Source organism: Ochlerotatus camptorhynchus, unplaced genomic scaffold, assembly GCF_037179485.1.
Source record: "Ochlerotatus camptorhynchus isolate MF236.1 unplaced genomic scaffold, CSIRO-AGI_Acam_v1.1 ptg000105l, whole genome shotgun sequence".
Taxonomy (NCBI): Eukaryota; Metazoa; Arthropoda; class Insecta; order Diptera; family Culicidae; genus Ochlerotatus; species Ochlerotatus camptorhynchus.
In genome coordinates this window covers 2,060,001-2,076,323 of record NW_027040595.1, presented here as the reverse complement: position 1 = coordinate 2,076,323, position 16,323 = coordinate 2,060,001, and the positions used below count along the sequence as shown (strand labels likewise).

The 16,323-nt window shown below is 38.1% G+C and overlaps 1 protein-coding gene across 1 annotated transcript in view; it reads right to left on the bottom strand.

Moving 5' to 3' along the window:
- Positions 1-814: 814 nt before the first annotated feature.
- LOC135699242 (mucin-5AC-like) overlaps positions 815-16,323 on the bottom strand; it is an 89,522-nt gene continuing 74,013 nt past the window's right edge. The window contains exon 3 of the mRNA XM_065219445.1: positions 815-1,924. Within this exon, the coding sequence (XP_065075517.1) occupies positions 815-1,924 (1,110 nt within the window). The remainder of the gene's footprint in view (positions 1,925-16,323) is intronic.

The window sequence follows — 16,323 nt, the reverse complement described above, 5'->3', positions numbered from 1 at the left end:
GCAATTCGGATTTGGAAAAGCGGAAGCCTAACTGAATATTTTTCCTGAATTTTATACTAATTGAACTTGAAAAAGAAATTTAATTTGATTTTTTAAATAAACGATTTCACCGATTTACACGCGTTTTCCCTTGACCAAATTTTGACCGTATCATCCTTTAATTTCCGTCCTTCTAAGCGTCCTACTACAATAAATTAAATATTTCTTTCTTCTAAATTTATTTACCTTTCCAAAAGTTCCACTGCTGCTTGATTTAAAATCTGTCATACACACTTAGAAATAACTAATGTTTTCACGTGACGGAATCCATCTTTGACATACAGAATCAGACGTAAACAAATATTTCATGTAAAATTATGTGCTCCGAGACTGAAAAGTTCGTTACTCGACGAAAAGTACGTTTGATTATGTTGAATTTCACGTTTGTTATGACTCAATTGTATGTCAAAATTGACGCTCGTATATGTCAGTCTCAGAGCACCTAAATTTACATGATTTTTTCTAAGTGTGTACGAGTGTCAATCCCGCCCTAACACATTGAACCACCATAAGATTTTCTTCGTCCTACGGATGAAGCTAGATGGTGTGGATTCGCTAAGAGCGCTTCTTTTCTTTTGAGAACAATGACTGTAAACATTCATACAAAGCGCTTTAATATGCTTTGTGTTGGGCCTTATGAGCTAACGCATTGGAACAAACGTATTATTGATTTAAGCACGGTGAAATCATTAACATCGTTGATGTTTTCTGATCGATAGAACGAAAATGGGTGATTACGACAAAGTAGCGCACAATTCTCTGCTAACATTTTCAACTAGAACAACCGATGAAATCGTAGATTGAAGCCTCCGAATCCGGCGACGTTTTCTTCGGCTGGCGGAAGGTATGTATTTGATGGACCACAGTATGTTTCCGTTACCGTTGGCAGTTGAACGGTTGAGTAGACGGTTGGAGCATCGTGTTGAACTCCGGGTAGCGTAGTGGTGACAGTTTCAGTGACGTATTGAACATCACGAAGGGTCGTTGTTCGTACACTGTCAAGGGTTTGAATCTGACCCGGCACAGTCACGGTGTTGTAAATCGTTTGATACACAGGTTCTTGCCCAGGCAGTTGAATGGTTTGGGTTTCGGTAACGGTTTGGTTGACTGGTGCTGGAGTGGGTTGGTTGACGGTTGAGTAGATGATCTGAAGAGGTTGGGTAACGGTGGAGTAAATGGTTTGTCCCGGTTGGGTTATCGGAGCGGCAGTGATGGTGGTTTGAATGGTTTGGATGACCGGTGCGGTGGTCGTGAAGTATGAGGTTGTTGTTATGTACTGAGCTGGCAGTTGAACGGTGGAGTAGATGACCTGCGGCGGGAGGGTTACTGGCGGAACAAGTATAGACGTTGTGTCCCGAATGGTAGATACAACGGGCACCTCCGATGTTTGAACGATCGTTGATGTCCTGACGACTGGTGGTTGCGATATGGTTGTGGTGATAGTTTGACCTGGAAGAATCTGGGGTGGTAAAGTGACGGTTGTTGTATCTTGAACGGTTTGGTAAACTGGCGTTGTCTGGATTTGTGTGGATATGTATGTTGATACAATTGGTGGTAAGGTGATCGTTTGGTAGATTGTTTGGTCTCGTTGAGCTGGAGCAGGAACCGTAACAGTAGTGGTTTGGGTCACGGTTTGGTCTACTGGAACGGTTTCGGTATAGGTCGAAGTGACATAGATCGATGTATATTGCGTCACAACTCTTTCGTCATGGTGGATTCCACCCTTGAGAGTTTCCTTTTGCACTTGATTGTCCGTAACGGTTTGTGTTATGTAAACTGTTTGGGTTTCCTGCTGTCCGCAGCCTGGCTTCGGATAGGAATAGCCATTGAATTGCTCCGCTCGAGTAATACCAGCCAGTGCAAGAACAAGAAGTATCACAAAATTCTGCAAATCATAATCAAATAATCAAACATTAGCGAAAAACATCCAAAGGTCATAAATCTATTTCGATACCCCTTGCAAAAATACCCACAATTTTACCCAAACAAATATGATGATTGCGGTGACACTCTAATTGCTAGGATAAATATCAAGTGGATCATCAGTCGATTGGATTGGGTAATCCATTTCCAGATAGCAAAACTCTCGTCGTCAGCTCTAATCATTTCTTATTGTGACTGGCAGGTGCTATTTTATTAGCTCTTATGCAAATATTTACTCCCTTCTCCCCTGCATTCATTTATCCAATTTTGACATTGTATCATATTTTCGGTAGCAAACCATCACAAATCGATTATCAGAAACTTATCCGCTAAAACATTCCGATGATTGAGGAAGTAAATATATTCGATTACATACTCAATCTAGCTCGGTAAAATTTTAAATAGTCGATTACATCGGCATTTACTTTTGCTGATATCTCTGCAAAATATATGTTTATTAGCTGAGATCTCAGCAAAAATCTAATTTGTTAGCTGAGCCTCGGCAATAACGTCACTGAACCTCAGCAAAATAAATTGCAGAACTACTCGGCTATTGTTTTTTTTTTTTTTTTCTTTATTTTAGAGATTTTTAGCCTGAGGCTAGTTCATCTCTTAACTCGGCTATTGGAATCTTGGCCAAACAACTTAAGTGTGTAGACTACACAGTCACATATCCTGTTACAGTAAGTTGTCTCATTTAATAGTCGTTGTTTGGATTGTGTGAAGAAACCTGGTCACACAAATGCTCTGATTGTATTCGCTTAATGGAATGCAGATGATGATACTGGGCGCACGAAATCGATTTAAAACCACTTTGTAGGTAAATCGGTTACACACAGATTTGAGTGAGCATATTTTAGCACTCATCTCTATCGTTAGCATGGCTGTCGACGTGACAGATTGTTTCATTCAATGTAAGATTAAGCTGCGTGGGTAATTGTCTGGTTTTGCTTGTTGAGGTCTTCATTTGATGGATGTTGGATTGGGAAAAAAGGTGAAATCTTGATCAGTACAACCATAGGGCACCCATTTTAAAAAGGTCTGAATATTTATTGAAAGCAATAAGTCTTCATCTTTCCTGTTGTACCCATTTTGAACACATTTCCATTACATTATTTTATGTTCGCTTATCAGCACGTTAGTCTTCGATGGTGTGGTTTCATGCTTGAAGTTTGAACAAAAACCATTAGTTAAGAATTTATGTACAAACAATTTTAATATCGAGATAATTTACAATTCGATGTTCTATGCTACAAGTAACACCAACTGTTCAATGAAAAGTGAGCTATTAAGGATTGTTCATGTATGGTAAATTTTGTCCATTACCAGTTTTTTTTTATCGGATTTACCGGCGTTAAACTTATCATTACAGATTAATTGATTTTTGGAAAATATACGCGGTTATAACAACCATAACCATGACCACCCTTTGTGTCATATAAATACTTTTTATCCATATTTTAATAAAATATTCAGGAGCAATACTATATGTACACCCACTGTACTGTTGTCTTATGCCCTTTTCCTTACTATTGATGCAACCAATCATAGCCAATATAATTTTCATGACTCACTTTATCCCCTCTCCCACCTGGTAGAAAATATCACTAACACACTCACCATTGTTACACCGTGCACACCTTCGCCAAAGTTATCAAATTTCACTTTCAGTTTCTCCTAGGGTGACCGCGTAGGTATGGTACAACACTTAACACTTTATGTTTGCTTTTCTCACAACTCGTGATTCTCCCAGCAGCCGTGCAAGATCGGAACGAGCACCACCCACAAACTGTTGAAACTACAGCAGCTTTTCTCGTTCTCGGTCGCAATACCAATTTCTCAGATTCCTATCACCCCACTGGCTGATGCACACACGTGCTCTTGAATGCCGTGCACCTGCTCAGCTCCCTGACGGTGGTAATTTAAGATGATACCCTCGATCGGTGTACTGTCCAATTGCCACTTTGGTACTAAGATTATCGTTATGCCGGAGATCTTATTTATATCTAATTGATCATGAACTGTGTGATGGTTGAGGTGCAACGCACTGACCACGGTAGCGACCAGGAGATATATCCGGAGAACTTCGAGATTTGGGCGTAATTGCTTTTGTAAACAAACACGTCAATCGACGATTTCTCGCGAATAAATGCTCAATCTCGGGATCAAATTACACCACATGCTAGAGATCATTTCTTTACCTGTTTTCTTACGAAAGCAATTACGCCCAAATCTCAAATCACTCCGGATATTATGGCCAATAATATTGAAAAACGTAGCGAAAGCCTTGCTAGGTGCGATTCTTTTTGTCTTGCGGACATATCGTTTGTACATAAATCTAGTTATAGGGGAATGTGGGGTAATACACTCCCCCCTTCCCTCTAAGAAATGATCGAATTCCGATTAAAATAAATCCCATTTTAGTGCATTCATTAGTCTAATGAAGCTACTCGATGTTAACGGAAACATGATATGAAAATACGCATGATAACAGGGAAAATTTTATTACAAAAAAATCTGCTTAACACTCCGAATACGGTGGGTAAAAAACTTTTCGACGACTACGAAGCTCCGAAAAGTGTGTAACGACAAGTTTGCAATGGTATAACTTAGCCATTTCTTGGTGAATTTAAAAAAGGTACCTCTAGAATTTCTAGAGTCTGTAGATTATTTTGATTGTAAAAAAAAAATTGAAAATAGGGTTGCCCACTTTTTTTAAATTGAAAAGAGTCGTTACACTTTTTTTATAAGTAGCGTTTATGGGTTTTGCAAGTGGCATTTATAATTTAGATTATTAGACACAAATGTTCATAATTAGCCAGAATTCAGTCATGGTTCTTACATATGGATCCAAGAGACAACGGAAGGGTCCTCGAAAGATCCAGAACATCCGTAAAAGTGGTCAATCTACGAACCTGATCCTAGAGCTCTGTGTTTTTTTTTTTCGAAAACATTAGGAACTGTGGTATAAGAAAGAATGTGGGCCATGACATAAACATGGACCTGGATGGCCATGAGACCGTCTTGCAGAAGATCTGGAAAATTCCTAAAAATGGTCAATTCATGAAGCTGATCCTAGAGATGCGCAGTTTTTGAAATACACTAGGAACTGTGATGATAGAATGAATTTGGTGTCGTAACATAAACATGAACCCTGATGGCCACGGGACCGTCGTCTGAAAGATCTGGAACATCCGTAAACTGGTCAATCTATAAAACTGATCCGAGAGTTTCACGGTTTTTGCAAAAACCATTTGAGGATTGAGTGCAGAATTAAAAAAAAAAAAAAAACAATTTTTGTCACGCTTTTGACCATAACTCACAAATCATGTATATTCAAACATGATTATCTAACATAAGCACGAGTAACTTTGATAAACACTGCAATAACACACGATCGGCTATTAAAGTTGATTTAAAAAAAAAATGTAGGTTTTACGTCAAAATACTTTTTTTCTAGCCAGCTTCGAATGTTTACTAACCATTAGTTTAGTCAGAACTTCTTCAAACTAGAGGAACAGGATTGTTTTTGTAATCAAAGGAACACATCTTAGTCCTTTTTACTTGTTATGCCTTGTTGATAATGACAAGACTCGGCTTTGCCAAGGGTGATCTTGAAACAAGGACAACATGAGTTAGGTAGTTATTTTTCATCTACGTGATTTCTAATCTTTTATTTGTTGCTCTCTAGTTTGAAGTGATTAAGACTAGGAGTATGGTACATGGTCATCATCGGTGTTTATGCTTGATTTTGTTGCGAAGGAATCCGTTTTTGACTGACAAAGGGACACGCCCTTGGAGGGTGTTCCAAGACACCGAAAGGTATAAAGAGCGGGAACTTACAATTAGAGTCGGATCATTGCGATTAAGGCAAGGAAGACAACTGTATCATACTGTATCATGTATCATGTATCATGGAGTCATACGGCATGCACTAAACTAAGGACACGGGGTATACCAGAATCGATCAAATAGCAAAGAAGAAATTTGATGCCTAACTCAATTCTCAAAACCCAAAATTAATAGGGTGTTCCAGAAAGTATATTCCCGCTGATGTTCCGTAGGTTAGGAATTGTGAACCCCTGTCCGATTTCTTTAAAGCAATTTACAACACACGTTGAATTGGTTGTAATGTAGCTTTAGTTGTGTGTTTTATTTATGTTAGTTTAAGTATAATTTAATAGCTTATGGTGTACTACTCACAAAATTTCGGTTTGCATATGTATTAATAATACAATTCCAACTGTACTGAATGATGACACGTGAAATTCTGAATGTATGTATAAGTTAGGTTAAGTTTTAACAAATTAGAATAGGAACTTACAATTCGTGTATTGTATGCAATTTTAATAGGGAATAATCACTTCAGTTTAGATATAAGTTTTAGCTAGCTGTATGATTAAATTTAGTTTCAATTTAGGAAGAATAACTCAATCGTAGATAAACGGAAATTTCACCTTTCAACAAAGGACTTTATCTCTGGCAGCCTCAACTACTTATAATCATGCAAGTCATTATGATCTTGCCCTTCTTTATCTTCTACTGTCGTTTTGACAGCTGACTGCGGTCGTCATTGGAGCGTCACCTGAAGTGTTACCAGCAGGGTTGCTTCCACTCACTTGCTATAAAAAAATATTTTTCGGAACTATGCAATCATTAGATGTTATAATGATATGTTTTACTAGTAAGTAACAAGAAGAGGGTGTAAAGTATGTGTTTGACTCATTAAACCTGTCAATTTCGCTTTCAGAGCGTCACAATAAGCGATCTTATGATTCGTGAGCGTTCACTCAGAGTGAGCGCTCACGAGTCGTAAAATCGCTGATTGTGACGCACTGAAAGCAATATTGACAGATTTTATGTGTCAAACATATACTTTACACCCTCTTCTTTTTACCTACTAGAACTTATTAGCATTATACTATTTCATGGTTTTATAATTCCGAAAAACATTTTTTATAGCAAGTGAGTGGAAGTAACCCTGCTTATGATCATCCAAGTCTGCTATGTATGGGTCTGCTATGGAGCGGGGATGGACGACACGTGTGGTACGATTTTCAGGAAGCCCGTTCAGCATCTTGGCAACGCCATTGACATCGTCATTTTGGCAAGGAAGTCGGAAGAGATGGTGAAAACGTACATCAGACTTAAGGCTGGAGCCAAGCGGATTGGATTTGTCATTAATGCATCCAAGACAAAATAGGTACATGATAGGAAGCGGTTCAATAGAAGACAGTGTTAGTCCCTCACCACGAGTTCGAATTGACGGCGATGAAATCAAGGTGGTTGATGACTCTAGCAGAGAAATTCAAAGACACATTTTGGAAGGGGATTCGCGCTTACTTTGGACGCCGAAGGATGCTCCGGTCGAATAAAGTACTTTTCCTCGAGTAACGAACTTTGCAATCTCGGAGCATTTAATGTTACATGACATGTCTTTTTACGTCTTATCCTTTATGTCAAAGATGGATTCCGTTACGTTAAAGGCCAAAGGGGAATTCCAAGAATCCCCCTATTTGGTATTCATTGACTACGAAAAAGCTTTCGACCGACTCAATGACGAGAATCTATGAGGCGCCCTGAGACGCAAAGGAGTCTCAGATAAAATCGCCAACCTCATCGAAACGCAGTACGAAGCTTTTACGTGCAAAGTCCTGCATAAAGAAGCCTTGTCCGATCATTTCCGAGTATATATATATTGTAGTCCGGGAGTACATGCAGTCTTAGGGATTTTTTTTTGCAAAACGATGCTCTGGAACATGAAGCACCTTCATGCAAAAAATCAGGGAACAAGGCTGTGAGAAAGCAGCGAAGATAAATCAACATTTAGATCGTCATGAGACCAGCAACATCGGCCGGAACTTTGTAACAGGTACGTGAAGCGTACGTTACTTTTCTTGTTTGTATATGGCATATTATTTAAACTGAATTATTAGGAAATAAGGATAGCCTTTAAATAAATAATTTGCAATATAACTTTAAAACAGTAAATCATCATTTGAATTGTTTACATGACTGCTAGAAAATTTGTCGAACAAACTGCACCTTTAAATAGGCAACACGGCGAGGCGAGGTCAAGGAGAGAAATCCTCTTTTTTAACGGTCATAAAATTAGTCATTCGGATCTTGGTCCAAAGGTCATTTTCATTTCGTGTCCTTGGATTTGATGGGAAAGTGGGAAGGCGAGATATGATGAAACTTGTAAGAGCGAGATGCATTTCAATCTGACGAACCATAATCGACAACTTTGCCAAAAGCGTTCGGGTGTGACGCATTTCCTGTAATTAAATTCTCTAAAGGTATTTATCTGAGGACTCGAGACTTTCTGGTCCATTTGCCTGGAAACTCGATTAAGTTTCGGAAGTGTGGCCTTGCCTGTAACCACGGTGTTCGAAGTAGGGACAGTTTGAAAATTATAGAATCTTTCAAGTGCTAATTTACCGTGCCCGTTAGACTGATAGCCAAAAATCAGTAAGATACCTTTTTCGTAGCTAGGAAAGTTACAGTTGTGTGAAAGAAGAAAGGTAACAAATTCTGTGCGTGTAGGAAAATGTGCGTGTCTTAATCGTAGTCGAACTGCCGTTCGACGGCTTTCTATCTCCAGTTTAGGAAACTATTCCACCAACCGTCGCCACATTCTTCCGTCGGGTTCTCCTTTGCGCAAAGACCCTGGCCAATCGTCACCTCGGACAGAAGGGGCCGCGCCGTCACCATCGCGCCCAAACCGAACGAGATCAACGAGAGAGCATTCTCCCGGGATAATTTTCGCCCTGCTAGGTGGCTTGGGAAAGCCCTAGCAGCAGGCAATGCGCGCAGCAGTAAGAAGTACGACAACAGGCATGTAAGTACAAAGAGCTCTTTTTTATATTGTCCGTGTGCACATGAGACCGACGACTGAGTAGCGTCGTCCTGAATGAACGCCTAGATCAATATCGGCGTCATCTACTCGCCTGCGGGCTATAGTTTGCAAGCACTTTTGTTTCGGCGATAGACAATGGTCCGGACCGAGAAGGTATAGACACGCACAGATAAGATAGGGACGATTAGAATAGAGACCAAATATATGTTGAAATTATTGTGAATTAAAATGATTGTTTTTAATTATTTGATTAATATAAAAGTTAGTACCCTTCCTCTCCCGCTGTTTGTATCATGGTGATTAGCATCCTGAAAGATTTCGTTCCGTGCGCTTAGAGTTCACAATTTGAATAGACTATTTTTGTTAATTTTGGTGTGAAGGGCAAATCACTCTTTCGCGACGGAGTCGCCTCTGGTGTAAATTATGGGAACTCCGATGATGATAAAATAAAGCTTTGAAGGAAAGCTTTGGTAACCGTTCGGTGAGGGTAAAGTTAGGAATTATGGTCGTTCGAGTGCAGTGAGTCTGACTAATGAGAGTGAATTTGGGGACAGCCGGACCGTTTCCGATCCTTTTCAAGGAACGAACTGAACCTACCTGAGGTTAGGTCTCAAACCGGGCAAACACACATTGGCGGGCGGTCCTCATTAGAGGTGGCGCTTAAATCGCTCGTTTTATTAAATCGAGTGCGGAACGGTAGTCCCTGGGTGTTTCTTTGTGGAGTTTGAACATTTTTAGTAGTAGAACGCCAATCGTCTCTGAACGATTTTCGGCGTGCTACAACTTTCCCTTTTGTAAACCGATTCTAAATCAAGTTTAAAGTCTATAAAATCTCTTGAAATAAATTTACGGCCTTTTCTAAACCGTAGCGGAACCTGTTTTTTTAGCATTAATTTAAAGTCCAAAAGAAAAAAAAATCGCCATTTTATTTACATTGAATATATTCCACCTATTTACCACGTAAGATAGTTTATCTATAGCTAGAGAAAAACTCAAGCGACCACAGAAAACGACCCTAACCTTACTTAGAGGCACTTGAGAACCACCAAGATACTCTTGATCACTTACATTGTATGCGTAATAAAACGATTTTTTTTTTTCGAAATTTAACGAATCTTTTATGTTTTGAATATGAAAACAACAACATTGTGGTATTTTAAAATGCGGAAAAAGGTTTTGCAGTCAAGATCCCTCAGTTGATAACAATATTTTCAGATTTTGATTGTTATTCCGGAAAACGAAAATTTTGTTTTGTTTCATTTTGAAAAAAAATGCTCAGAACCAAATGGAAAGGATGATAACTCAAAAATGATAATAACTACAACTCTCTCATACCAAACCACAAATGTCCACAAAAAAGAGACAGTTTGTTATCAATGCTCTCTCTCTCTCACCACAAAGCAATACAATTTTTTATTTTGTTTTTACATGCTCATTTGTGTTCAAAATAGCATCAAAACAAGAAGCACTTCGTGAGCGCATTGTACAGTTCTTGAAATCACACGAAAATTGTGGGAAATAGTATACGGTGGATCATTTCAAATCAGATAATGTACCAATTTCTACTGTTTATCGTATTCTGGCAACCTTGACAACAGTTCGGAAGAGGGATAGTGGAAAACCAGTGTACGTTCCACAATAAAGATTCGATAAGTCAGCGGGACGCCACGAAAAAGATCAAAGAGCACCTAGCCTCACATCTGTTAAACGTTGAAAAGGATAGGAATAGTTTATCGAAAGAAATCAAGAGCTCCAGAATACACCGAATAACAAATTTCGAACGTAAAAACCCAATGCCGGTGGATGACAAGGAATTACTCAGGAAAATGTCTCGTTTTGGATGATGAAAGTTACTTTCCTCTCAATAAAATCTCACATTCTTAGAAATGATCGATATTATACAAATAATAGTTGTACAACATCTCCGAATGTAAGATTAAAGTTCAAACACAAATTTGAACATAAATTTGAACATAAATTGATGCTGTATATCGCCATTTTGAAGAGAAGAATTTCTAAGCCATGGTTCAAACCTAGCGGTTTGACTATCAACCAAGAAGTGTACCAAAATCAATGTTTGAAGAAACTATTGATTCCATTTCTTCAAAAATATCACGCAGACGGAAACTACAGGGTGCGTGACGAATTTTTACAGTGAATTGCATATTTGAGAAAAAATACACCAGTTAGTTATTCTAGCAATGAATTTTGTGCGATTTATTTTCTTTCGCAACAAATGGAAGTTGTAAGTAAATTTATTCAAAAAAATTGCCTTCCGGAAACTGCAGTATGCAAGTTTTAAAATGTTTCGATCCATAGATGTCATCACTGCCTTGATTTTAGCTTTTAGCGACTTAAGTGTGGTGTGAGGGGTTCTATTGGTATCCCGTTGGACGACGCCCTATACAAAATAATCCAACGGATTGATATCGGGACTGTTTGGGGGCCAAATTTCTTCCTCCCAAATTTACGAAATATTTTCCGTAAGCCATTTCTGTGCTTTATTAGCAGTATGAGCAGGTGCTCCGTCTTATCACTTTCCCAAGCCTTTTTAAATATTATACACTGTTCTTTCAGACACATTTACCGACCGAATTATTTCTTTCATGCATACTCCGGCGTGCAACAAAGCGAAAACGGCTGACAGATTGCTCTCTTGTTTCGACATCTTTACGTTTACTCAACATTGTTTGTTTAAATCTTACACCTAACAGTATAAGCTATCCAGTGCTGCCAAATATATCTAAATCATGATGCACAAGCATGAGAAATTACTATTTGAAATTTACTGCAAAAATTCGTCACGCACCCTGAACGTGTTTTGGCCGGATAAAGCATCATCGCTTTATGCTAAGAAAACACTAACCTTCTTGAAAAATCAAAATATCCCGTATTTTCCAAAAAAACCGCAATCCAACAAACTTGCAAACTCACTGTCGCCCAATTTAAGATTTTTTTTATGTATGAGTTCAGCTGATACCGGCCGTATTCAAATGTTCATTGATTTTTTTTTGTAGAAACGTGTCGTAGTTTCATTTGAAATAAATCACTTTTTCTTTTCTCAAACATGTGTTTTTTTCATGAGCCCAAATGAAAATTCTCATTTTTTAGTTATCATCCGTTATGGTTACTAAACAAAGTTGGAGTATAAGCTAATAAACATCTTCAATTTGGACGTTTTTTATAGTCTGCCAATATTTCGTTTTGTTTCACTCATTTCTGGTTTTCATGTCACAACATCCAAAGAGTTCCGGGAAAATTAATCATGGGTGAAAACTATGATTGATTCTGCAAATTCTTGGGAACAAGTCGAAATGAAATCAATCACAACACTGAAACGAGTTCCTAGCATTCCAGGCTGCGATCACACGTTTATAGTTCTGGAAAAACAGTTTTCGAAAAAAATAAAACGAAAACCAATCACACCTATTAGAAGTCGTGGAAGCCACCGCAGCATTGTGGTCATGCTGCCAACTGTTTTCACAATTAGTTTGCACCCATTTCATCGCTAACCGCAACAGCATGGCCACAACTGTTGGGATCTGGTGGGACACACAGCAGCGTTTGCTGGTAAAAACCGTTTAGGGTTGATTTATGGATGAATGTTAATGGACTTCAAACGAGGAATTATAAATGAAACGGAAAAATGGGCAGGAATGGCCAGTTATCATACACACGCTCATTACATTCCCAACAGGAATTTATGCCAGCCCTCAACTGAGTGGTTTTTAGAAAATATTCACAGTTATTGATTGAGTTCTCTGCAACAAGTGTGGCAGAGCACATTAGTGAATGCTACAGAAACAAAATAAGCCATCATCGGTTACTAACAGATTGCAGGGCGAGCGTAGATTCTTCCTAGCAAGTTAACAGCAGCAGAAAGAAACGGACGAGAAACTGGAGGAATTCAAAATGAGTGAAATCCTGATGCAAACTCGAATGAAAGCGTTACCACTGACCGATAAAGTATTAGAAACAGCGAGTGAGCCATTTTTGGCTCAGTGCTAGAATAATTAAGGGCTGAACACAATGACAGCGGCATAGCGATATAGCGGTACAGCGGCAAACGCGCAATGTACTAAAATTGCCCTAACTGCTGTACCGCTGACTCTTTGCCGCATTCCTACCCACAGTACATGCGCGTAAAATCTATTTATTTTTCCTTTTCCGCTGCATTTTGTATGTAAATAAACCACGAAAATGGGATAATATTGATTGCAGTTTTTGGCGACTGTTAATGGGCGGACTAATTACGGATTGAGAAAAACACGTAAAACACCGTAATACAGCACATGATCAGACCGCTTGTATAGATAGGTTTTTGCATACTATTAATCATGGAGCTGTATACGTTTATCGGAAATTGTATACTTTATCATGATTTTCATATGGTTTTGTTGATAAGTAGAGTCGATTCATGCACTTTCTATCAGTTGAAGATTTTAAAACTAGCTAATCGTCATGAAGTCATACGGCTATTTGAATAATCTGATTCAGCTGACATAGTGAAGAAATATATGAGGGATTATCTGATTGAATAGTTGATCAGCAGAAGGTCTTCTAAATAATTGATCAATCTTGTAAAAATATCCAAGGGACTTTAAAATTCTCCAAAGTTCAGTGATCGTCTCTGAATTTGCATTACCTTCAAAAAGTTTGGGAGCACTTTGAGGAAGTATCGTAAAACGGGGTATCTTTGATAATGCGAGTAACTTTGATAGTATAAAGATTAAATTAACTCGCTGTGCTTTTTCCAAATTAGAAACATTGGTTCCTTATTTTAGCTTAGGGTATTTCCGTTTATATCGTATATAGTTTTGATATAGTATGTGTTACATATTTTACAAACATATTAAAAAACAATTTTCGTGTTTTTCGAATTTTTGAAAAAGCACTAAAACCATGATATGTATTTCCGATACTGCCATCACAAATTCAATGGTTTATTCTTATTGCTTATGATGTTTTCTGATTATATAATATATACTTATTCAAAGTTTCATATTGTAAGAACAAAATTGTTTGAGTTTCGTTCATTTTTTTTGTACATTCATCGAGAATTATCTAAGTAACCCTAAATCAAAATAATAAAAAAATAGTGTAAAGCATTTGCACTATTTTTTTATTATTTTGATTTGGGGTATTTTCGTTCAACATATTACTATACGAATTAACTCTTAGTTCCTCACTACTTGTTTTAAAAATATAAAATTTGAAAAACATTCAATGTTACCCCGTTTTATGGTACCATGAAGTGTAGGGAAATATCGAGAGCTCCATAATAAAATTGATTATTTCGCTAAACGACGTATTCCGGGTACCATGCAAACTATTTGTGAAATAGTTTTATCACTTGGGTTATCATTCGTCTATGGTATTTTTTTTAAAACTGCGAGAGCTTAACGAAAGTTCCATGAATTTTAGGAAGGTCCAAAGAACTCTTATTTATTGAGAAGTTTAAAGAACTTTGGGGAATAACGATATCTTTAGAGAAGTCCCGATTATCGGGAAAGTACAAAGATCTTCAGGAGAATATTCAGCCAACTTCGTACATTTCAGGAAAATGTTGAAAACTTCATCAAATATCTAGAGTAGTTTTAGGAGAACTTCAGAGTAGTTCTGACGAGAACTTAGTTCTGAGGAGAACTTCAGAGTAGTTCTGAGGAGAACTTCAGAGTAGTTTTGAGGAGAAGTTCAAAGTAATTGTAAAGAAAGCTTCAGAGTAGCTCTGAGGAGAAGTTCAAAGTAGTTCTAAGGAGAACTTCAGAGTAGTTCTGAAAAGGAATTCATCGAATTTCTGAGAACTCCAGTGAAGTTCCATTGGTCTCAGGAAAATTTCGGGAAATTTATGAAACTCCCCGGGAGCACCCAGAACATGTCTGGTCAGCGTGGTTCTCAGTACTTAATATGGCCACCAATGTTCTTATTTTTATTTTAATTCTCATGTAGTTTGATGTGTCGCATGAGGATGTAGGTCCAAGTTTCACTTCTACGGGTATATCCGGAACATGTCTGGATCTGGCCAACGTGGTCTTCAGTACTTAATATGGACAAAAATGGTCATATTTTTAAATTCTCATGTAATTTGATGTGTCGAATGAGGGTGTTGGTTCAAGAAGAAACTGGCCGAGAGTACCCAGATCATGTCCGGATGCGGCCAACATTTTTCTGACTACTTACTTACTACATTGGATGATTATTTGGATCACGTCTTGAAGTTTTTGGTTAATTCAAAATTACAAAAATACATCTGAAAACATTGAGCACTTCTCAGGATGCCGCTCAACCGCACTGCGTTTTTCCAAAATGTTGAAAAAATACGAGTTTTAGTATAATGCCACTGTCAAACGGATATCCCTGCGCTTTGGTCAGAGAGCGTATAGGGCATCGTTGTACCAGATTGGTCGAGGCACATTTCGAGTATGAGAAGGTGGTTACAGTTTGCTCAAAAGTGCCTGAGCAAAATGCAAGTACTTTCAATGATTACCCGTAGTTGCAATACCCAAGCAGCAACTTTGACTTTGTAAGAGTTGTTTACACCAGTATTTAAACTTAAAGAAGGTTTTGAAACTTTCATAAGGTGTACAATGCTGTTTGGGTAGTGAAGGTATAATTTTGAACTAAAATAGGATACAGTCAAAACATTGAGAAACATAACGCATAATTTTTTAAAAAAATGCCTGAATTTGCAACCGATTAACCATTCTGATGGCCTATGGGTACCCAAGTAACCATATAGTCGCAATAAAGCTTTGTATATACTCACTTTGCGATAATATGGTTAGTTGGGGAATCCGATGAAAATAATCACTTCTTGAAACTAATCCCGGTTGTATGTATTTCTTTCTTTCTTTCTTTTGCAATTTGCATATAACACCGACGGAGTGCACATTCCAAGTGCTGGGTGACCTAAAGATGACCAGTGACACGGGACGCGAATGTCCTCCCAGAAAAGCAGGGGAATACAATAAAATTTGTTTTCGTTGAAGGATGTATCACAACAAAGTTCAAAATATCGATTTCTGTTGTAAAATCAAAATAACGATACACAACTGCTGATTTTATTTGTACGGGAAAGGAGACGTGAACATCAAGGTACGATGGAGACTCACTCATCACATTGGAACAACCAGATAAGTACACTTGCTTTTTATTTTATTCTACACATATATCCCAATCATTTTATAACTAAATACGTGCCAGAATAAACAGTTTTTTTTCTGGAAGTGAGAATACACTTGTGTATTTTTGCGGGGCTTATTGTATCAGAAAATGACCTCAGAATCTACGTGCAGAAGCAGGCATTCTTGAAATGGGTCGTTTGATATACGATAGAGCTGTCGCCTTCCATCTCCAGGGCTAAACATATTTGCATATTCGACATACAGAAAATGCAGATAAGTTTCTTCCATAAAAACTCTGCCGGTACAGAGGGCGATGGATTGTACTCACACACACACACACACACACACACACACACACACACACACATACACACACAC